Here is a 23,500-nt window from a genome sequence, read left to right on the forward strand (position 1 = left end):
AGGGATGGAAATGTGTTCAGAGTCGTTGCTATTAGTTTTTTCTGTAAAGGTATATGTGCAAACAGAATTAATTGAACTTGATTTAATTAATCCAAGAGTATAAGTAGGCAGGAAGGAACTTATTCGTTACATTGGAAACTATTGGGCATTGTTATGCTCACAGTATGACTTTCTTTCCAAGGATTATAGCCTCTCTTTTTATTTTCAAGAGCAATGGGCTTTTAGGCCGGGCTTGGTGGCTCATACCTGTAATCCCAACACTTTGAGAGGCTGAGGCGGGCAGATCACCTTAGGTCAGGAGTTCAAGACCAGCCTGGCCAACATGGTGAAACTCCATCTCTACTAAAAATACATAAATTAGCTGGGCATGGTGGTGGGCGCCTGTAATCCCAGCTACTCGGGAGGCTGAGGCAGGAGAATTGCCCGAACCTGGGAGGTGAAGGTTGCAGTGAGCCAAGAGATCAGGCCATTGTACTCCAGCGTGGGCAACAAGAGTGAAATTCCATCTCAAAAAAAAAAAAAAAAGAAAAAGAAAAGAAACAAAAAGCAGTGGACTTTTGTGGAATTACGCCAATAGAGATGTGGTTCAGGAGGCCTATTCTGAGCTAATCACCTACCTCATTTATGGGTGTTGGAATCCACAAAGCCGGAGGTGGAGGGGGAGCCTCTGTTAGCCCAACAGAGTACAGCTGTTTTCTATCACCCCAAGAATTGAAAACGATGGCCTTAACTCTTGGATACCATCCCACAGACTCCTCCTGTTTTGTTTTTCAACAGAAAACATCCTGTTTCATCATGCATGTTTAATAGAATAATTCAAATATGCCTCATAGAAATAATTAATACTTTTTCTTACCCTGAGAATAGCCAGAGATGATGACACTGTTTTTTCATACCCACTTAATTTTCATAAATTAAGATTAATGCTCCCTGCATGTTCTTAGACAGATGTGAGAAAGATATATGTATATAGTAAAGTATTATTTTCCATGATTCTCTCTTGATCAAATAATTCTCTTCCTCTTCTTTCGTTTTGAGAGCTCTAAGATTGCTTGTAATTATCTGCTTTTGGGGGAAGCGAGAGAATATTGTTTTTTATATATTTACTGAAATCCACAAGGTAGGAAAATATTCTTTATAGAGTCCTGTAACAATTCCTAATTTCATCAGATAGTCCAGAGCAATGGCTCCCAAACATTTTTTGACCTTGAACTTCAGTAAGATGTATTTTTCTTGATAACCCAGAACATAAAAATACACACACACGCATGACCAGAGGGGAACACGGAAGTTCACTTTAGACTCAGATTTCTTCCAAAATCTACCATTAAGCTTTGGATAACTGGCCCAATGGTGGAATGCCTACTTTATTTGGCACACCAAGACTTCTGCCTGAGCAAGGATTCTAGATTGCATAGGTGACACTCTTGCCTAATCACGTTAGCAGCATCAGTAATGCAAACAAGGCATGACATATGGATTTACTGTTACCTTAATATTGACTTTGAAGGTTGGGCCTGGTGGTTCATACCTGTAATCCCTACACTTTGGGAGACCAAGATGGAAAGATTACTTGAAGCCACGAGTTTGAGATCAGCTTGGGCAACATGACTCCCGTGTCTATAAAAAATTAGCTGGGTGTGGTGGTGCATACCTGTAATCCCAGCTACTTAGGAGGCGGAGGCAGGAGGATCTCTTGCGCCTAAGAGGTCGAAGCTGCAGTGAGCTATGATTTCACCACTGCATTCCAACCCGGGTGACAGAGTGAGACCCTGTCTCTCAAAAAAAAAAAAAAAGAAAAAGAAAAGTTTGCTTTGAAAACAGGTAAGTTCTCTAAATGTAACTTATTTACAATGTGCGCTTTATATATTGGTCTGATTTGCCTTTTGTGGAGGTGGCATGACCAGGGTAACTTTTTTTTTTTTTTTTAATTCCCAGGACTGAAATCATTTTCTTCCATTTTTCGCCAAGAAAATTTTCAATATTAATAAATTGAAATTCTCTCAGTTAGTTGAATGTATAAATGATTATTCACTATTGGAGATGTAAACTATTGTAATAATGATGATAATGAGTCTTGAATTTTAAGTATGAAAATTATTATATAAAGAGTAAACATTACAGGCATAGATTGAGAATTAATGTTGAGAGAGTGTGATTGCTAGTAATTTTGGAATCCATTGTATTCTTTGTGGGATTGCTGTCAGTGACTTTATATCATCATCGCTAAGCAAATCTTCAGGCCCAGGAGATGAAGAGGTTGTCTTGACCTCAGTTGGTTCCTATTAGGGAGGAAGGATAGTTTACTAATGTACCGGCAGCGTCACTACCGGCAGTAGAGACTCTGGCAGAGCTAGTGCAAAAACATCTTGCTTTTTCTACAGATCTCATTTTAGAGAGAGGATTTGTTTAGTTTTACAAAAGTCCCATCAGGCTGCAGTTAATAGTACCAAGGAATTACCATTTTTGTCCTTTTATATCAGACTTTCAAAGTGAGTCTACTGGAGTTTTAGTCATAAGAGTGTAATTTTAATTATTTTTTTGGATAAAATTTCAGGTTTATTTATGTATTTTTTTGGTGGAGTCTCATTCTCTTACCCAGGCTAGAGTGCAGTCTTGGCTCACTGCAGCCTCTACCTCCTGGGTTCAAGCGATACTCCTGCCTCAGCCTGCCAAGTAGCTGGGATTACAGGTGTCCGCCACCACGCCCGGCTAGTTTTTGTGTTTTTAGTAGAGATGGGGTTTCACTGTGTTGGCCAGCTGTTCTCCAACTCCCGATCTCAAGTGATCTGCCGGCCTCCACCTCCCAAAGTGCTGGGATTACAGGCGTGAGCCGCCACGCCCGGCCAGGTTTCAGGTTTATTCTTGTATCCCAGTCGTTCATTCCATTAAAGCCACATTTGGCTTTGGCAAATATTTATTTTAGCATTTGATCATTTGGCATTAGGCCAAAAAAGGTGTATTTGGTAAATTTATTAATTAAATATTCATCCACCTGTCCATTCCCAATAAAACAAAATTTCACAAAACCATGATTTCTTCTATTATGTATAGTGTACACTGGTCTTTCTGACCCATTTAATTGTCTTAAAGTCAACTAAATTAGTTTCTCAATCTACTAATAGACCATGACCTTCAGTTGAAAAGTGTTGAGGTGACTCACTGTGTTGTGGGATTAGTGAAACAGTGAGGAGGGGTTATTTTTGTATGCAATATTTTCGTCCTACGGAAGATGACCGGAAGGGATTTCTAGTTATGTTCCACTCCCAAAAATGCAACTTAAGGTTTCAAGGCATGTTAAGACTAGTAAAAATAAATTAATGCTACCACCAAACAATTTTCTATAGTGGCTGTACTGGTTTACGCTCCCACTAGCAGTATCTGAGAATTCTATTTGTTCTATAATGCTTAGCAATGCTGGTATTGTTTTTAAATTAATGGACTAATTTTTTTTAGAGCAGTTTTAGTTTCACAGCAAAATTGAGTGGAAGGTACAGAGATTTCTCATATAACCCTGCTGCCCCACGTGTGTAGCCCCTCTATCATCAACATCCCTCACCAGAGATAACATTCTTAAAAAAACATTTGTTAGAATTGATGAATCTTCACTGACACATGCATGCATCATCATCATTCAGAATCCATAGTTTACGTTAAGGTTTGCTCTTGTTGATGTGGTTTCCATGGGTTTGGACAAATGCGTAATGACAGTGATACTCTAATAAGCCATTAGAGTATCATACAGAGTAGTTTCACTGCCCTAAACGTCCACTGTGCACTGCCTGTTCAACTGTACCTCCCCCAACCCTTGGCAACACTGATCTTTTTACTGTTTCCATAGTTTTGCCTTTTCCAGAATGTCATATAGTTGGAATCATATAGTACATAGCCTTTTCATGTTGACTTTTTGCTTCGTAATAGGCATTTTCGTTTCCTCCATGTCTTTTCATGCCTTGATAGCTCATTTCTCTTTAGTGCTAAATAATATCCCATTGTCTGAATACACCACAGTTGATTTATCCCATTGTCAGTATTTTTCACTTTAGCCATCAGAGTGGGTATGTAGTAGTTATAGCCATTGTAAGTGAAGCCCATCTAAATGTCTCACGCTTCTTAACATTCTTAAAAAGACATAAGTGAAATAGTCCATCTATTACAGATGGCCAGGGGCTGATATTTTAAATAGTCATTTGTCTTGTTGTTTATTGTATGTCTGTCTCTTATAGTGAGCAGTTTCTTTCTTTCTTTTTCTTTTTTTTGAGACAGCATTTCACTGTCATCCAGGCTGGAGTGCAGTGGTGTGATGAAGGCTCACTGCAGCCTTGACCTGCTGGGCTCAAGTAGTCCTCCGACTTTAGCTTCCTGAATAGCTGGGACTATGGGTGTGTACCACCGGCCACCACACCTGGCTAATTTTTAAAATTTTTTGTAGAGCTGGGGTCTCATTGTGTTACCCATGCTGGTCTTGAACTCTTGGGCTCAAGCAGTCCTCCACTTTGGCCTCCCAAAGTGCTGGGATTACAGGTGTGAGCCACCGTGCCCGGCACCAACCCCTTTTTAGTGATGTCTGAGTGGCTTTCTTTAGAGGCTTCTCCAGTTCTTCACCAACAGGGAATAAAATAGGTTAGAAATTCTTTGTTCAAATTTGTAAGCTCCAAGCCCCTCTAAGTGCTGTTTCAGGGCCTCAAAAATGAGCTGACTCATACTCTGTTTGCATAACTTAGAGCAGAAATTTCACCTAGTTACCCTTTGCCTGTAGAATATCCTGTTGCGGAACCCTTCTCTCTGCCTTTACCATGCCTCTGCCACCATGGACAGGGATTCGTTTATGGAAGCCTAGGGTCATCCCAACTCTAGAGGAAAATACAGTGTTTGGCTGATGACTAGTGGACTCACCCTTCTCTTCAGGGACGCAGTGGGGTTGGACGGAACAGAGAAGGGTGGGACTGGCAAGGTGAGGAGCCAGTGAAGTGAGTCAGCAGGTGCACCACTGCTGTTATTGTAATGGGAGTTTGCTGATCTTGCTTATGTGAGGAGACCAGCACTGCATAGATCCTTAGTGCTAATACATGCTGGTTCATGCAAGATTCACCTAAAGCCTCAGTCAAAAGATTGGACCTTTTTTTTAACCTTATTTCAATTGAATTCCAGGGTAATTTCAGGGTATTCATAGAGTCTTCTGAGCTCCACTTTTCCTCCTTGTTTTATGTCACTAGACTTTGATGAGAAAATGATCAAGCTTGAGGGAGCCTGAGGAAAGCATCTAACTTAGCCTCCTTGCATATACAAGAACAAGTAAATTTGGAATTGATCAGTGCTTCCTCTTGGTGATCTATTAAGATGTTTACTGCTTTTTTTTTTTTTTTTGAGATGGAGTTTCTCCCTGTTGCCCAGGTTGGAGTACAATGGCGCGATCTCAGCTTGCTACAACCTCCGCCTCCTGGGTTTAAGTGATTCTTCTGCCTCAGTCTCCTGAGTATCTGGGATTACAGGCGCGCACCACCACGCCCAGCTAATTTTTTGTATCTTTAGTAGAGACGGGGTTTCACCATGTTGGCCAGGCTGGTCTCAAACTCCTCAAACTCCTGGCCAAAATCTCAAACTTTTGGCCCGCCTCGGCCTCCCAAAGTGCTGGGATTACAGGCATAAGCCACTGCGCCCAGCCTATTGCTTTTTTTTCACCTAAACCCATTGAATTTCACCTAAACCCATTTAGTTGGCATGGGATCTTGTTTCCAAAATTAGCCATAACACTTTTTTTTTTTAAAAAAAAAGATGTTTTCAGGGAAGATAATATAGAAACACAGAGTACTCTCATTTCTTCCCCTCGGCACATAAATGTATAGACCTATAGAACGTTGCTCAAAATTGAAATAAATATGATGTAAAATGATCAATGAATTCAGTATTATTGTTTTGAGAGGAATAATATCCAGGGTTGTTAAACAGTAATCATAAAAGTCATCTGTGTTTCTTCTTTATGCATTTCTTTTATATTCTGAGGCTGTTTCTATTGCCTTCTTTCATTACCACTTGACTCAATTTTGAGGATGGAATAAATTAATCCCAGAACTTTTATAATGTACGGATGAAAAGGGACAAGAGGCTAATGTCCCAACATTAAGCAATAAATAAGTTTGTGTATGTGAAAGTGTTTTCTACAACAGATAGAATATTCATTTGCAAAATAGTCTAAGGAGTTGCCTGCTGTTCACTGTTTAGTATAAATCAAAATGCAAATAAATCTCACTTTCAGTTGTGGACATTTTAAGTAAGATGATCGTGAAAGATACAATTACAAAAATCAGTGGTTTAGTCACACTGCACATAGTTGTTTTCAGGTTCTGTACTTTTTATTGAATTTCACCTAAACCCATTTAGTTGGCATGGGATCTTGTTTCCAAAATTAGCCATAACACATCTCATCGCTGCCTTCCCTCAGAGGAACAAGAAAGTTCTATCGTTATTGATTTTGGTCACAAGTGGACTGCTTCCTTGTATAACTTCTCTTTGGAAAGTTTGAAGTAATCAAGATAACTAATCTCTGCTTTCAGGGAGACAATCTAGTCAGCAGAAAATACTGTATTTCTCCTGGCAGCTCCTCCTTCCGCTTGGTGTTTCCTGCCTTCAGTCTATATGAGTGAAAAACAAACTCCAGACCCAAAAAAGTTTCCACTTTTGTGTGTGCATATTAAGCTCCTCTTAGTAGAGCAGGAGAGATGTGGCCCTGGAATTCTGCTGGTGAAAAGAGTGTTTTCTTGTAGCAGGGATCTGAGCTGCTCTTCTATGTTAAGATGTTTAGAAGGAGAATGATTCCTCCTCCCAATCCCAAATCACACTGTTACTGTTTTCATTGATTATAAAGGTAATACACACTTGGCGTAATGAATGTAAACAGTAAATGTCAAGTAGAATATGATGCCCCCACAATTGGTGTTCTCATTCAATGACTGTGTGTTTTGTTGACATAAACAGGACATAAACTTGCCCACTGTTCTAAACCTGCTTTTTTGTGTGTAGATTATTTTCTATGTCAGTGTCTGTGGTTCTGTCTGCAGCATTTTTTTTTTCTTTCTTTTTTTTTTTTTTTGATATAGAGTCTTGCTCTGTGGCCCAAGCTGGAGTGCTGTGGTGCAGTCTTGCCCACTGCAACCTCCGCCTTCTGGGTTCAAGCCATCCTCCCACCTCAGCCTCCCCAGTAGCTGGTATTACAAGTGCATATCACCATGCCCGGCTAATTTTTGTATTTCTTGTAGAGATGGGGTTTTGCTATGTTGCCCAGGCTAGGCAACGCTTTTTGTTAATTGACAAGTAAAAATTGTATACATTTATGGTATACAACATAATGTTTTGATATGCATACATTGTGGAATGACTAAATCAAGCTAATTAATGTGTGTTACCTTACATTATTTTTTTGTGGTGAGAACACTTCAAATCTACTCTCAGCATTTTCAAGTATGTAATAGATTGTTATTAACTAGTCACCATGATGTAGACTAGATCTCTTGAACTTGTTCCTGCTGTCTAACAGAAATTTGTGTTCTTTAACCAACATCCCCCCAAGTCTCCCTACCCACCAGCCTCTGGCAACCACCATATTCCTGTCTGTTTCTATGAGTTCAACGTTTTTAGATCCCACATATATGAGTGAAATCATGCAGTATTTGTCTCTCCATGCCTGGCTAATTCACATAACATAATGTTCTTCAGGTTCATCCATGTTGTCACAAATGACAGGATCTCTTTTAAGACTGAATAGCCTAGTGCGTGTGTGTGTGCGCGCGCATATATCACATTTTAAAAATTCATTCTGCCATTGATGGACACGTAGGTTGACTTCCTATCTTGGTTATTATGAATAATGTGCAGGGTTCTTTTTAAAATGACTGTGTCTTGTGGACAAATCAGAGTTTATTTACATAATCCCCTTTTAATGGACATTAAGTCAATCCATTTTCTGATATTCTAAACCTGCAACATGGGGGAAATGAAAATAATATTAAAAATCAATTTCTCAGTCACATGGACCACTTTTCTCATGCCCAGAAGCTACATGTGACCAGCACAGATATAGAACTTTTCTGTTATTGTGTGAAGTTATGTCAGACAGTACTGTTGTAAACTACTGGTTTCAGACTTCTAAATTTTAATTTAATTTTTTTTTTTTTTTTTTTTTGAAACAGGGTCTCGCTCTGTCACTCAGGCTGGAGTGCAGTGGTGCAATCTCAGCTCACTGCAACCTCCACCTCCCGGGTTCAAGCGATTCTCTTGCCTCCCACCTCTTGAGTAGCTGGGAATACAGGTCTGCACCACCAAGCCTGGCTAATTTTTGTATTTTTGGTAGAGATGGAGTTTTGCCATGTTGGCCAGGCTGGTCTCAAACTCCTGGCCTCAAACAGTCCACCTGCCTTGGCCTCCCAAAGTGCTGGGATTACAGGCATGATCCACCATGCCTGGCCTCAGACTTTTTAAAATTCCTGCTTCCATCTATTCCTTTCTTCATGCTTCATTCATTACTTAATTCATTCATTCATTAATTACTGAGTGCCTCGTATGTGCCAGGCACTGTGGTAGGTACTTGGGTGTCTCATTCAAAAAACAACAAAAATACTTGTCTTCATAACGCTTACAGTTGATCCACAAAAGGTTTTTGAGTACTCAGTCTATATAAATGCATATGAATTTATAAGTTGTGTATATATTATTCTATGCTGTTATATCATAAAACATGTTCAAATAGGAATAGAAAAGAATAAGAAGGATAAAAATGTAAATATTTTCTGAGGTAGTCTTCCCGTATCCCACCTTGGAGGCCACTGTTCTGCATGATTTTCTTGTCTTAGATAATCATCTTAAAGGTTCTTCTAGTGTTGCAACTGAGCTTTTATTTATTATTATTGTTATATTTTGAGGCAGAGTCTTGCTCTGTTGCCCAGGCTGGAGTGTGGTGGCGCAATCTTAGCTCACTGTAACCTCCAGCTCCTGGGTTCAAGCTATTCTGCCTCAGTTTCCCGAGTAGCTCGGCCTATAGGTGCATGCCACCATGCCTGGCTAATTTTTATATGTTTAGTAGAGATGGAGTTTCACCATGTTGACCAGACTGGTCTCAAACCCGTGACCTCAAGTAATCCACTTGTCTTGGCCTCCCAAAGCTTTTAAATAGCTATCAAATAGATAGTCCTTCTATTTTGATATCTGTTCTAAATCTATTTATTTTATTAAAAGAGGATCCCCCCCCTTTTTTTTTTTGCTATCTATAGGCTTTTTTCCTATACTGTTTGAGTTTGTTAATTTACTTTGTACAGCTGACCTTCTGTATCCACTGGTTCCACATCCATGGATTCAACCAACTGTGAATAAAATATATTCAGGAAAAACTACTAAAAAATAACAATACTGTTCAGGCGTGATGGCTCATGCCTGTAATCCCAGCACTTTGGGAGTGCTGGGCAGGCGGATCTCTTAAAGTCAGGAGTTCGAGACCAGCCTGGCCAACATGGCGAAGCCCCGACTCTACTAAAAATATAAAAATTAGCTGGGTATGGTGGCAGGCGCCTGTAGTCCCAATCACTCGGGAGGCTGAGGCAGGAGAATCTCTTGAACCTGGGAGGTGGAGGTTGCAGTGAGCCGAGATTGCGCCACTGCATTCCAGCCTGGGTGAAAGAGTGAGACTCTGTTTCAAATAATATAATAATAACACAATAATACAAATAATTTCAGTATAACAACTATTTACATAGTATGTACATTGCCTTTACTTATTATTAGGCGTAATAAGTAAAGATGATTTCAAGTATATGGGAGAATGTATATATGTGCAAATACTATGCCATTTTATATGAAGGTCTTGAACGTCCATGGATTTTGGTATCCATCGTGGTTCTAGAACTGGTGCCCTTGGATACTGAGGGATGATTATACTCATTTAGCAAACATTAATTAAGTTCTACTATGTGCCAGTTAGGTGCTGGGAAATTGACCAAGTTAGAGTTCCTGCCCTCAAATGAGACAGGTAGCAAATCAGTGGTTATAGCCCAGAGTGTTATGGAAATGCAGTCTACAGAGAGAGAAAGGAGGAAGGATTGTTTGGCAGGAAGGTGGGCAACTCTCAGGCATGTGACCTCGTTGCCTCTTTTCTGTTTTGGGACTTAATGGACTCATAGGTTTCTCCAGTGGGTCCTTTTTTTTTTCCTCCATGGTATTTTCTTTTCTTTTGGAAAATATAAACTTCAAACCCGCTGATTTAAGAATATCAAACCTGTATAGATTATCACATTAAGGATTTGTTTATGTTAACATGGTCTTGTATTTTTAAACCTAGATCTCAGGGTTGGAAGGACTCTGTATAGGACAGAACTGAAGCACAAATAATTATGTAGCTCCTGCTGTTAGAAGGAAGCAAAGTCATCTTTCAGAGGTGTGCGTCTGTTCATACATTCACTTAAGAAATATTAAAAAATATCTCCTATGTGGAAAAGGCACTCAATTCTGAAACACAATTCTCCCACAGGCTTTTTTTTCTTGGATAGAGATATTTCAGTCAGTGTTTTTATAATGACAATAGTTGCTGCTGGTACTTATATAATTTTTCTATGTAGTCACATTGATATATATAGTGATGTATTTTTTAAATTTATTTTTTCATTGACAGATAATTGTACATATTCATGGGCTACATAGTGATGCTTTGATATATATAATGTATAGTGATCAGATCAGGGTAATTAGCATATTTGTCATCTTAAACATTTATCATTTCTTAGTATTGGGAAATTTAATATCTTCCTGCTAGCTGTTTGAACTATATAATAATTGTTAGCCATGGCCATCTTACAGTGGTATAGAACACTGGAACTTATTCCTCCTATCTAAGTGTGATTTTATATCCTTTAGCAAATCTCTCCCTGTCCTTCCTTTCTCTCTAGCCTTTCCAGCCTCTAGTAGCCTCTATTCTACTTGATCACATGGGTTTTTAATTAGGGAATTCTGAAGGATATGATGAATAATGCTATTAAGAGCAAATTCAGGAATGAAAAATTCAGTTGTTGTTTTTTCTTCCTTTTTTAGGGCAAGTTAAAGTCTTCAGAGCCCTGTACACGTTTGAACCCAGAACTGTAAGTGTTCAGTTTTTAACTTTTGAAATTGACAGAAAAACCTAAGATGATTTTATTTAGACATTTCCTCTGGTGTGAATGGTCTGCGTTTTCTTTGATAAACCTAGGTAATTCTCAGGAATGGATGTTGGGTGCAGAGCTGTGCAAGTTAAGTCCCGGCTGATTCGCATGTCTTCTGCATCTTGAGGTCATGTCTGTCTTGTAAAGCTTCTCCCCACATAGTGACACCACCTGCTTTCAAATTGACAAGTGACTTGCATATAAAGCATGGCGACCCTATCTTAGTCATCCTTCTGCTGAATCTCGTACTAACCTTCCTTCATTCTCCTCTTGACCTTCTACCTCAAAATAGCTCATAATGGTACCCACTGCTAGCCTTCCAGAACAATTTTTTATTTCTCTGCAGTGTGCATTTTCATTGTTATAGTTTCTGGTATCCATCCATTTATCTGTGGTTTATTAAGCATCTATTATATGCCAGACACTGGTCCAGGCCTTGGTACTAGTGCCGGGACAACAGAAAGGATGCTCTCATAGAGCTTGCATCCAGTGGAGAGAGACAGAGAGTAAGCAGACAAATGAATGTGACTGTCAAGGGCTAAGTACTCTGGAGAAAAATAAGGAGGGTGAGGGGCAAAGAAGTGAATGGAGAAAAGAGTGTTGTCTTCAATAGCATGTTCAGAGATGGCCTTTCTATAAAGGTGGCATCGGGGGAGAGACTTGAAGGAAGTGAGGGAGCAACAAGTGCAAGCAGCATCCTTGGTGGATGCTAGAATAGAAAAAACAGGGAAGACAGCATGGCTTGGAAAGTTGTAAACACAGGAGAGGGTGGTGGGAGACTACTTCTGAGAGTTGGGGTGAACTGGAAGGGCAAAGCATTTAGGGCCTATGAATCTCATTTCGATTTTGCTCTGGGTAAGATTGGAGGTAGTAGATGGTTTTGATACAGGATGGTTTTGATACAGGAGTGACTAGATGGTGAAGCAGGGAGTTGAGACAGTTAGGAGGGAAAGGAAAGAAACCAAGAAGGTTTCTCGGGGAGAAGGGGTGTATGAGTCCATTTTTCCTCTGCTGATAAAGACGTACCTGAGACTGGGTAATTTATAGAGAAAAAGAGGTTTAATGGACTCACAGTCATGGCGGAAGGCAAAGACATGTCTTACATGGCAGCAGACAAGAGAGAATGAGAACCAAGTGCAAGGGGAAACCCCTTATAAAATCAACACATCTTGTGAGACTTATTCACTACCACGAGAACGGTATGGGGGAAACTGCTCCCATGATTCAGTTATCTCCCACCAGGTCCCTCCCACAACACATGGGGATTATGGGACCTACAATTCAAGGTGCGATTTGGGTGGTGACACAGCAAAACCGTATCAAGGAGAAACCTGCTATCCTTGACTTTTCTCTCATATATGCTAGGGACCAGAGCTTTCTCTCTGTGGGCAGTCAGCTTGCTGCCGGCTTCATCTGGGTTTGTCCCAGACCCCACTGTCCCCAAAGTTAGAGGCAACTCAGAAGGTCACACAGAGCAAGTGACACTGAACATCAGTTCGCTGCCATCAGGCCGGGGCCTGACTTCAAATCCCAAATCTGTCTTTTACTTACTGCATGAATTTTCTTACCTCACAGCCATTGATTTCTCATGTGAAAATAGGGATACCGTTCTGCAGTGGCACCATGCCGTGAGCGTGGAGTAGGGTGAATATTGAAGGCCTGCCACATGGTGAGCACCAAAAAATGGTAGCCACTAATAGACTAACATGGGAGTGTGCATATTCAGACAGTTCTCCCAAGAGTTTGTCCACGAAATGTTTCTGGAACAAGAAAGGTGGGGTTTTTATTCTTCTCACCAAGAGATTCCACTGACAACTCTCCTGTGTTGGTGAGGGATTGGGAGTGGGTAGTGTTAGTTTACTGAGCCTGCCATAACAAAGTTCTACAGACTGGGTGGCTTAACCAAAAGAAATTTATTTTCTCACAATTTCGGGAGCTAGAAGACAGAGATCAAGGTGTCTGCAGGGTTGGTTTCTTCTGAGGCCTTGCTCTTTGGCTTCTAGATGTCGTACTTCTCTCCACATCTTCTCATGGTCTTTCCCCATGTGTCTGTGTTTTCATCTCCTCTTCTTATAAAGATGTGAGTCATTGGATTAGGGCTCACCCTAAAGACCTCATTTTAACTTAATTAACTCTTTAAAGTCCTTATCTCCAAATACACTCATATTTGGAAGTACGGATGCTCTTCAACTTTTGATGAACCCAATAAACTCATTGTAAGACAAAAAAATCCGTAAGTCAAAGATGCATTTAATACCCCGATAAGCCCATCGTAAAGTTGACAAATTGTTAAGTTGGATCATCGTATGTCAGGGGCATCTGTACTGGGGGTTTGGACTCTAACGTAAGAATCTGAAGTAGGGAGAGGGCACAGAGAGCCCATAACAGGGAAGTGTGAGGCCCAGGGCTGTTGTCTTTAAGCCCTGCTCACAGGGAGCGCTGTCATTTTATGCCTCGGCTTGTCCTTATCAGTTGTGTCCTGGTTGGTTGCATGACCCTAAGAGGGATAAGAGTGAGAGAGGTTAGGGGTGGTCAGGTGCCAGCCTGGGCCACTCAATGAATAGACCATTCTCTGCTGCCTCTGTGAATCTAGAATGGGACCTGCATTTACTTTGTTTTGAGGCTTGAGGTGACTCCTGACTCTATCTCCTCTCTTAGTATGCTTCGTTGTCCCCGCCTTTGTCCTTTCTCACCAACCTCCTCCTTCCCCTTTGCTTCCTCATGACCTCACTTCCCACCTACTGACTTAGCTCCTCCATTCCGTCTGCAGTCTGAGCTAGATTGGCATTCCTCAAAGGTGGCTTTGCTTCCACCTCCTGCTTCAATCTTTTATTTGACTAGAGATATCGTCCTCTATAGTCCAGTCCCTATTCCAGCCCCGCTGTGCTCTGCTCCTTCCTGTTCTTGAACTATCCCGTCTGGAGGTGACTCACAGCAGAACCTATCTCTCAACCCTTTCTAGACCCGTGGCCCTGTCCCTTCCAAGCTCACCTTACATACTTCCTCTTCTGTAAAGACTTTTCTGACCACCCCAGCTGGAGGTGGACTCCCTCTCCCGCCTCTGAACTTCCACACTTGGTATTTCAGTCCTGCTCACAGGCACGGCATCTGAAGAAGCAGGGTAGCACCAGGTTCAGAGCCCGTACTAGGGTTCAGGACCAGCTCCACTTCTTGAGCAGCTGTGTGACCTTGAGGAAATTACCGAACCTCTCTGTCACAGTGTTCTCATCTGTAAGGTGAGGATAATAATTGTCCCACCGGGTTTTACTGAGAATTAGATGAGATTAATTGCATAAAGCTGCTATTACTACTATTAAGGAGTACTTGTTACTAGTGAAGGAATAGTGGTTGCTGTATTAGTAGACATTTAACAGATATTTTTGATGGGTTGTGTATTGATTTATTTACTTCCAGTTCTACTCCAAAATGGAGTTTCTCCACTGCTTTTAAAAAGATCTTAGTTATGATTGAATATACAGGAGAATATACATTTAATTCATTAGGCTTTAAAAAATATTCAATATTTAAAATGTATTTTTAATATTTTTAGTCCCAAGGATTGTAGGCTGCAGTCAGTAATGACCACCTCAAGCCCTGTTGCCGCCATATTTCTCCCCTGTTCAGCTCCCTTCAATCCCGGTATGAAGTGGGTAGCATCTAGCACAGCAGGCAGCCTCTAGCTCCCACAGGCCTTCCTGACTGGTAAAGTGCCATGCCATACCCATTGTTAAATTTTGAATATCATTCCAGAACTAGATTTGTCTTACCTTCTTTTTCTGAATGAGAATTTCTGTTGGAAGCTGTTTGGTCTTTCTCCCCTCTGACCAGCAGCCGTCTTCTCTGGAGGGATAGATACACCACAGCATATCCCACGCTGACCTGGCCTCCTCAAAGTCAGTGGGACCAGGCAATATTGAAAGGCTAAGGTGGGCTCTGAGGGACATTGCTGGCATGTGCAGCCCCCCAGGCGGGCCTGGGTCCAGTGTTAAGCTCCTGTTCCCCCTCAGGAGATGGGGACAGCAATGCCCAACCCCAGTCTTGGGGATCCATTGAACTGGAAGAACGCTGGGTAGCTCCTGGTTCTTCTTGCCAACCCATTTCTCATCTGTCTTGCTTAAAGGCAAGGGTGTCTTGGCACCACCCAGCCCCATTTGGTTCTTTTTTCTCACCCAGCTCCTTTCAATAAAGTGTCAACCACAGACCTGGCTGGACTGGATTGACGAGTGTCAAGACAGACTGATGAGGAGAGAACAGAATTTCCTGTGTGGTTGAGGCGCATTGATTTCCAAAGGGAAGCCAGCAGGACCCTGCTCTGTCGTGGAAAGGTTGCTGGGCTGCACTAGGTTAACAGAGCCACGTGTAGAGGAAGGAGACTGGGAATCTGAGAGCTGAGGTAGGAGCCCAGCCCTGCCACTTACGCTGATTTGCAGAGATTCTTTAACTTCTCTAAGCCTGGTTGTGAAATAGAGATTGTATCCATGACCCAGCCAAGCCTAGTGAGTTGTGAGGACTAAATGAGGTCAAGTATACTTTGCAAGTAAAATATGCTGCCATTGGTTTTGTTGTACTGCACTATAGGGGTGGGGGAGTTGGGAGTCGATAGAGACAGGTATTTTCCAAGGCGGCCAGCTTTTAATCTGGTCATGACACCATGATGGCCAATAATGGCTGTGTGTGATGCCTTTTGTATGAGAGAAAGCATAGGTGGTGGGTAAGAGCAGGGACTCCGTAATCTGACTTAGAGTTCAAGTGCAGGTTCTACCATGTACCTGCTCTATCGCCTTGGACAGGTTTCTCATCTATAACATGATGATAAGAATAGCACCCACTTCATATAGTGTTCTTGGTGAGGAGCAAATTAGTTAATATTTCTGAATGCCCAGACCAGTACGTAGCACATAATATAGACAATAAAGTGTTAAATAAAAACATCTGTGGAGAATTTGTTTTCTCTTTTTATGAATTTTGAGGGCTTCAGACTAACAAATGTGAAAAATTTCAAAAGTATATCAGTTTTTCTAAACTTTTCATAAAGTATATTTGCATAAACCAACAAAATTAATGCCTTGGGAATTATATGTTACCAAGAATATATGGAATGGGAATGGGAATATATGTTACTAAGTGTGTACTCTTTGCTGTAACATCCCAGTGGACAATAGCTTTCTTATTCTGATACCTTGTTGTTGTTCAAGGAGAGAGGAAAGGAGGAATGTGGTTAAAAAACAAAGAATAAGCTGGACATGGGGAAGTGCATACTTCATTATGTTACTGTTTTCCCATTTCTGTTCCCTGACTATGATGCTGGGAATTTAAAAGTAGATGCTCGTTGAACAATTTACATCAGGTATCCTGCTAGTGGTTTCTTAATGGGAAATGTGAATATTGCAGGTGAAATCTGTTTTTAAAACCATGAAATTACCGTGTTGTATGTACTGCCACCAACACTGCGAAGAATTTAGTAGACTACCTACTTAGCTAGATTAGGAAAACGTGTCCCTGGTTTCTTTGGAAGAAGATATTTTACGAGTAGTAGCATTCTGTGTCTGGGAGCTGTGGATTAAAAGAGAATAAACTGTTGACTGTAATTTCTCGGGATGAAAAAATGAGGTCACTTTTTGCCTGACTGAAATGGACTGCCTGTTCTCGTTGCCTCCGTTGAAAAACAAGTCTGACCTAATGGGTGGCTTGTGGCAGACACCACTATTGAACGGTCCCCATTAATTCAAAAACTGAAATAGCACTGAGAGGTATCGAAGCGACTGGCGCTCAGTGGTCTTTCTCAAATGATGCACTTTCCCAAACCACAGAGGACAAGAATTATTTGAAAGACATTAAGAGTTTTAACTATTTTGGGCCTTATTACTTTTTTAAAAAAATTGAGGTAAAATTCACATAAAATTAACTATTTAAAAAATTTTTAATTTCTATGAGTACATAGTAGGAGTATATATTTATGAGGCATATGAGATGATTGGATACAGGCGTGCCATGTGGAATCATCACATCATGGGATATTAAGTATCCATCCCCTCAAGTGTTTGTCCTTTGTGTTACAGACAATCCAATTATACTCTTTCAGTTATTTTAAAATGTACGATTATTATTGACTATAGTTATCCCATTGTGCTATCAAATAATAGGTCTTACTATTTCTTCTTAAATTTTTTTTGTTCCCATTAACCATCCCAATCTCCTCCCAGGTTTTCCCATTACCCTTCCCAGCCTCGGGTAGCCATACGTCTACTCTCTATGTCCATGAGTTCAATTGTTTTGATTTTCAAATCTCACAAATAAGTGAGAACATGCGATGTTTGTCTTTCTGTGCCTGGCTTATTTCCAAATTAACCATTTTAAAGTGAATCATTCAGTGGTGTTTAGTACATTTACAATTCATTACCTCTGTGTAGTTCTAAAACATTTTCATCATCCTACAGATTAACCCTGTACCCATTAAACAGTTACTCCCTATTCCCCCTGATTTATTGCTTGTTTTTATAAGAAAGAGTCATTACCATGATTGTGTGTGTGTGTGCTTTGTTTTTAAAAGCTATTTGTTTGGTACTTTTTCATAATGTATTTTGTTTGTTTGTTTAAAGGGTGAGTGGTTTTATTAAATGGAAATTTAGGGAGACGTGACTTTTGTGATTTTTAGAAGGAGGGTAAAACTGTAGGGAAAGATGACTTCTTAACTTCTTGACAGTACTGTTTGAGGGGGACACTGTTTATTGTAAGACATAACTGAGTGAGATTAACTTTGGGAGACGTGCTCAGTAAGAATAGCCCGGGACGGCTCAAAGATGGGACAGACCTCTTCATGGCATTGAACTCTTTCAAGTTCCAGGAAATGAAAAGTTGCTCCAGGAAAATGTTGCTGCCCACATGTCCTATTTTCCTTATACTCTTCTTCTTCCTTCATTTTTCCCTCCCAGGCCTTAGCACCATCTAAAGGAGAGTCAGATGGTGTTAAAATTGCCAACAAAGGCCAACCTTAATGTTGTGGGGGTGAGTGGTGGTGGTTGCTGAGTCCAGCTGGGATGCTGTGGTGGGGAGAGAGCCATCTTTCTGGCCTCTCTGGGAGTGATCCAGTTTACATCAAAATAAATACTAAAGGAAATAGTTTCTTTACCTAATCACTTTCTGTATCTACCACATATTGGTAGTAATAGTGATCATTGATCATTAGAACATTTTAGAGACAGGTTTGAGAGAATATTAGTGGTTATTAATTTCTTTTTTCCCAAATTCAAGCAACAAAAGTAAAAAGTAAAAACTTATTTCAAATAATATCAAAATGTATGTCACAAGGTCTAGTACATATAACAGATTTTCCATAGTTTGTGCTATGTGTCAGACTAGTCTGTGCAAATCAAAGTGTAAAAGCAATATATGTTTCAGAAAGTTACCTTTTAAAGGACTTTAGCCATTTGGGGGCATCAATAATCATCATTTGCTAATTTTTATATTTGAATGCATAGTGCATCTAAATATTTTCATGTATTATAGTTGCTTAAAGCATGTTATGGCTGATAATAGCCTTAATTTACATTCATGGAGAAATATAGTAAGAATGTAGATCAGCCTTAAAACTAAATAAATTACTAGTGCAGAATCATATTTACTGCCCTAGTCTGCTACTGAGAGGAGGTAAACAAATGGAAAAATGAATGGATGAAATATTTTAATTTTATTTATTAAAACAATTTTTTGAGACAGAGTCTCACTCTGTTGCTCAGGCCGGAGTGCAGTGGTGTAATCTCAACTCACTGCAACCTCTCCCTCCCAGGGTCAAGTGATTCTCATGTCTCAGCCTCCTGAGTAGCTGGGATTATAAGTGTGCACCACCACGCCTGGCACATTTTTTGTGTGTGTTTTTAGTAGACATGGGGTTTCACCATGTTGGCCAGGCTGGTCTCAAATGCCTGTCCTTAAGTGATCTGCCCACCTCAGCCTCCCAAAGTGCAGGAATTATGCAGGCGTGAGCTACCACACCTGGCTGGGTGAAGTAATTTTCACTAGCATAATTTTGATTTATATGGAACAGTAATTATAATCACAAACATCAGAGCCTTTCTTTTAATAGTATTTTTCCCACCTAAACTATGAAAGCAACACATGCTCATGACAGAATTTGGAAATTTTTCTGTGTCTATTTAATGCATGGTTGTGTTCTTATGACATGTGAAATTTGTGTCCTACATTTTTCATCCACCATGATGATGTAAATATTTCCTAATATCTGAAATTTGCTCTCAGTAGGCATCACCCTACTTACTTATAAAGTCACGGCAAGTGTTATCTACTAATGGGGAAAAGATGTTTAAAATGTGTATCTTTATTCAGAGAGGTTTTTTTTTTTTTTTTTTTGAGACGGGGTCTCACTCTTGTCACCCAGGCTGGAGTGCTGTGGCATGATCTCGGCTCACCACAACCTCTGCCTCCCGGGTTCAAGCAATTCTCTGCCTCAGCCTCCCGAGTAGCTGGGATTACAGGCATCCACCACCACACCCAGCTAATTTTTGTATTTTTAGTAGAGACGGGTTTTCACCATCTTGGCCAGGCTGGTCTTGAACTCCTGACCTCATGAACCACCTGCCTCGGCCTCACAAAGTGCTGGGATTACAGGCATGAGCCACTGCACCTGGCCTCAGAAAGTTTTTAGAACATTTGGTTGGTACAGGCCAGAGCACATATGGTTGGTGTAATTAGCCAACTCCTTAGAGCTGCTTGGGGTTTCTGGACTGCCTGAGTTACTGCTTCATATCTTTTAGCTCTTTAGCCTTATTCATGGTTGAATTACATATTAACTTTTCTCATACAGAAAATGTTCATTCTCCCTGAACATGAAGAGTTAGGACAATGATTTTCTCGTAATAAGCAGATAGCAGATGTTGATCTTAAAGTGTTCCAGGATTGAGGCCTTGTTTAAGAGAAAACCAAGCTTCTGGCTGTTTTTCATGATTCTAATTCTAGACATTTATCTTTTTATGAAAAAAAATATACTACCTTTTAGAATTTCTACAAGGAAGAAGTTTTATTAATATTCTATTTTGATATACAAATGTTTTGCTTTGGTTGTAGAAGAATACAAGATGTGTGTGGAGAATCTTTATATATGTAATTCTTTGAAGTTCATCATGGGAAAAAATCTATTCATGTATTAATTTTTCAGTAGTGTTTTATTATATGGCTTATGTGCTGATTTAAGTGTATAAAACCACATTATTTATTAGAATATGATAGAATTTTGAATCTATATAATGATTATATTCTAATTCATGAAAAATCACATGGAGACAAACTTTTTTTTTTCTTCTAGCCAGATGAATTATACTTTGAGGAAGGTGATATTATCTACATTACTGACATGGTAAGTCCAGATAATATCTTATAATACCACATATAAAGACTGTTTTATGTAGCTATAACATTGTAAGTTATTTAAATGTATATGTACATAGAAATACATATGTACAAGTCTGTTCATTTTAGCGCAATTGATAGTAGCATAAGATTGAAAATAGCCCTTATTTCCATCAATAGGAAAATAGTTCAGTAAGCTTTGGTCTATCCACAAACAGAATATTATGCAGCTATAGAAAGAAATGGGAAATATCTCTATATGCTATTATGAAGTAATTTAAGTGGAAAAAAAAGCAAAGTGAGAAAATGTAGATAGCATATCCTCACTTTTCTAGGAAAGGGTGAGAGTGTATGTGTACACACACACACACACGCAGACACTTGTTTTTCTCAATTTCAAATAAAAAATTGAAAGATGAGTTGCGAAGTAAAATTTAGTTTTATTCTATGAAGAGTAAATATCCTTTCTCTAGGTGGAGGGAGGGAAATAGGGCATAATGGACATAGATGGAAGATAGACTTTTTGGGAAATTATACCTTGTTTTGTGGATTTGACTTTGAACTGATGTAAACCTTGACATAGTTAAAAATTGGAGTAAAAAGCAATCCCTAAAAGTTAAAAGCAGAATGAATCAAATGAACTTAGTTGTACCCTGGTAGTTGACATAACCACATAGAGAGGAAATATTCCAAGTTTAAAACTCAGCAATTTGACTGAACATCCATAGTAGAATATGGATATATATATATGAGGAATATATATATGAAGAACATATATATATGAAGAATATATATATGAAGAACATATATATGTGAAGAATATATATATGAAGAACATATATATGTGAAGAATATATATATGAAGGACAAAAAGAACTGGCCAAAAAAGGGTAAATTGATTTAAATCATGCCCTTGTTAGGGAAATGTTGGTATTGCTAAGTCTGAGATTGTTGCATGTGTATTGTGGTTTAGAGCAAATGAGTCATTAGGTCGGTGATGTTGCTAACGGGTTTTCAGCATGGCAAAAAGGATACACAGATATAAGATTAATGACAGTTTAAGAAAAGCTCTGTATTCCTTCATCTGAATTGGAAGGATCACATTGTATTTTATCTAAAATAAAACGAAAATATTCCCTGCTGTGTTCTTTGAAAGGGCCTAGGAAAAATGACCAACCCAATAATAATATGTTATTTTCCATTGAAACGAACAGGCTTCTTTGAGAAATGGCTAGTACCAAGTCAGGGGCAGCAGAGGTACAAGATAAACCCAGAACATCCTCTTATTAGAAACCATGGAAGCTCCCAAAGACAGTAGGGTCATAATGAAAGGACTTGGGAACTAACTTGAAGAGACTCCCACTGGCCAAAGATAGGACAATTTGAGCATCAATTAGGGCAGCAACTTCCAAGAATTGAAACACATTCAATACATTTAAATTTATGAGTTCCTAATGTTACTTCTGAACAAATCTCATTGGTCAGCATGAGAGAATGCTAGGAAACCAGGTTTTTATTCTGACAACCGTTAAGGGGAAGAATCCCCATTTATTCTGTGTTTTCTTTATGAATTTCTTATCTGGGCAACCTGAGAATTGATGAGGAAGTTTTTGTTTGAAGAGGTATTCAGGTTATTTCAATGAAGAAGGAATGATAGAATTAGCATGTCACCATCTTGCAGCCCCCAGGAAATAGTGGATCTACACAATGATCATCAAAGGCTACCAACATTATGAAAAGAAGCCGACTAGATAGTACGCGTTTCCCAATGGAAGAAATCAGTACTGCCTAGGAAATAGCTTTGCCAAAAAACATTGAAGCTGAATCTAATTAAACCTCTAGAACGAATGACCAATTTATAGGCAATACAGGGAACAGAGGAACATGTTTAATGATAACACAGGGATACAACAGGCAAAATCCATAGAGGTTGAAACTACAGGGCAAACCAACTGGATTCTTCAGCAAATATATTTTTAAGAGATAAAAAAGAATGGAGAGACAACCTTTAGATTAAAAGATACTTAAAAGACAAATCAATTATATTGTATAGCCCTTATTTGAATCCCAAATTATGGGGCAGTTGGGAAATTTGAGTATTGACCTTGAGTATTGTTGGAAAAAACTTTTAAGCTGTGATAATGGCATTATAATTGCCTTTCAAAAAGTATGTATCTTTCCGAGGTACATACTGAAATATTTACAAATGAAATAATATGATGTCTAGAATTTATTTTAAAATAATCCAGGAGGGGAGGGAGGTCGTGGGGGCATATATGAAACAATATTGATCATTAAGAAATGATTTGTGCAGTTGGGAAATGGGTATATATAAGGTCATTACATTGTTCTATTTTTTTATGAGTTTAAATTTTTCTATAGTAAAAAGTTACCCCCAAAATGAAGATAATATAAAGAGATCTTTAGAACTTCCTCCCCCATAAAAAATATTATCTTGGAGCTAAGAGAAATGAAACTGTGGACACAAAATCATATAGCTAGTGTAAACTAGCGTAATTTGTTTTCTTCTGTTTCGTATCATCTCTGATTTGTTTGTTTGTTGGGACTCTGTCATGAAACGTATTCCATTTGTTGCAGGCAGATGCACATTTATTTGTGACTTAGTGGTAAGGGAGACCGACACCCACAGCTAGGCTGTGAGGAAACTTGACAGTGTGGGTAGGGTTGACGGACATTTTGTAGAACAGGTACTTCCTAGGAGCCAAATAATTTGAAAAGTGAATGAATGCAGTCTGGATTTCACACTGCTTAATTTAACTCTTCTTTTACCAGAGTGATACCAACTGGTGGAAAGGCACCTCCAAAGGCAGGACTGGACTAATTCCAAGCAACTATGGTAAGTGTTGCTGAGTGGTTTTACTTCAGCTATTCTTCGTTCACTTGGAATTTTTTTGGTTCTTGAGGCTTTTCTGCTTGCTGCTATGGCTGAGAAGGCAATG

The 23,500-nt window shown here is 39.5% G+C and overlaps 1 protein-coding gene across 3 annotated transcripts in view; it reads left to right on the forward strand.

Moving 5' to 3' along the window:
- Positions 1–23,500, forward strand: part of OSTF1 (osteoclast stimulating factor 1) — a 58,361-nt gene that overhangs the window by 17,807 nt on the left and 17,054 nt on the right. For all 3 annotated transcript variants that reach the window (XM_025360026.1, XM_025360025.1, XM_025360024.1), the window contains exons 2-4: positions 11,071–11,117; positions 20,497–20,547; positions 23,334–23,397. In XM_025360026.1, coding sequence (XP_025215811.1) covers positions 11,071–11,117; positions 20,497–20,547; positions 23,334–23,397 — 162 coding nt within the window. The remainder of the gene's footprint in view (positions 1–11,070; positions 11,118–20,496; positions 20,548–23,333; positions 23,398–23,500) is intronic.

The sequence above is a fragment of the Theropithecus gelada genome, chromosome 15, assembly GCF_003255815.1.
Source record: "Theropithecus gelada isolate Dixy chromosome 15, Tgel_1.0, whole genome shotgun sequence".
In the NCBI taxonomy this organism is placed as follows: Eukaryota; Metazoa; Chordata; class Mammalia; order Primates; family Cercopithecidae; genus Theropithecus; species Theropithecus gelada.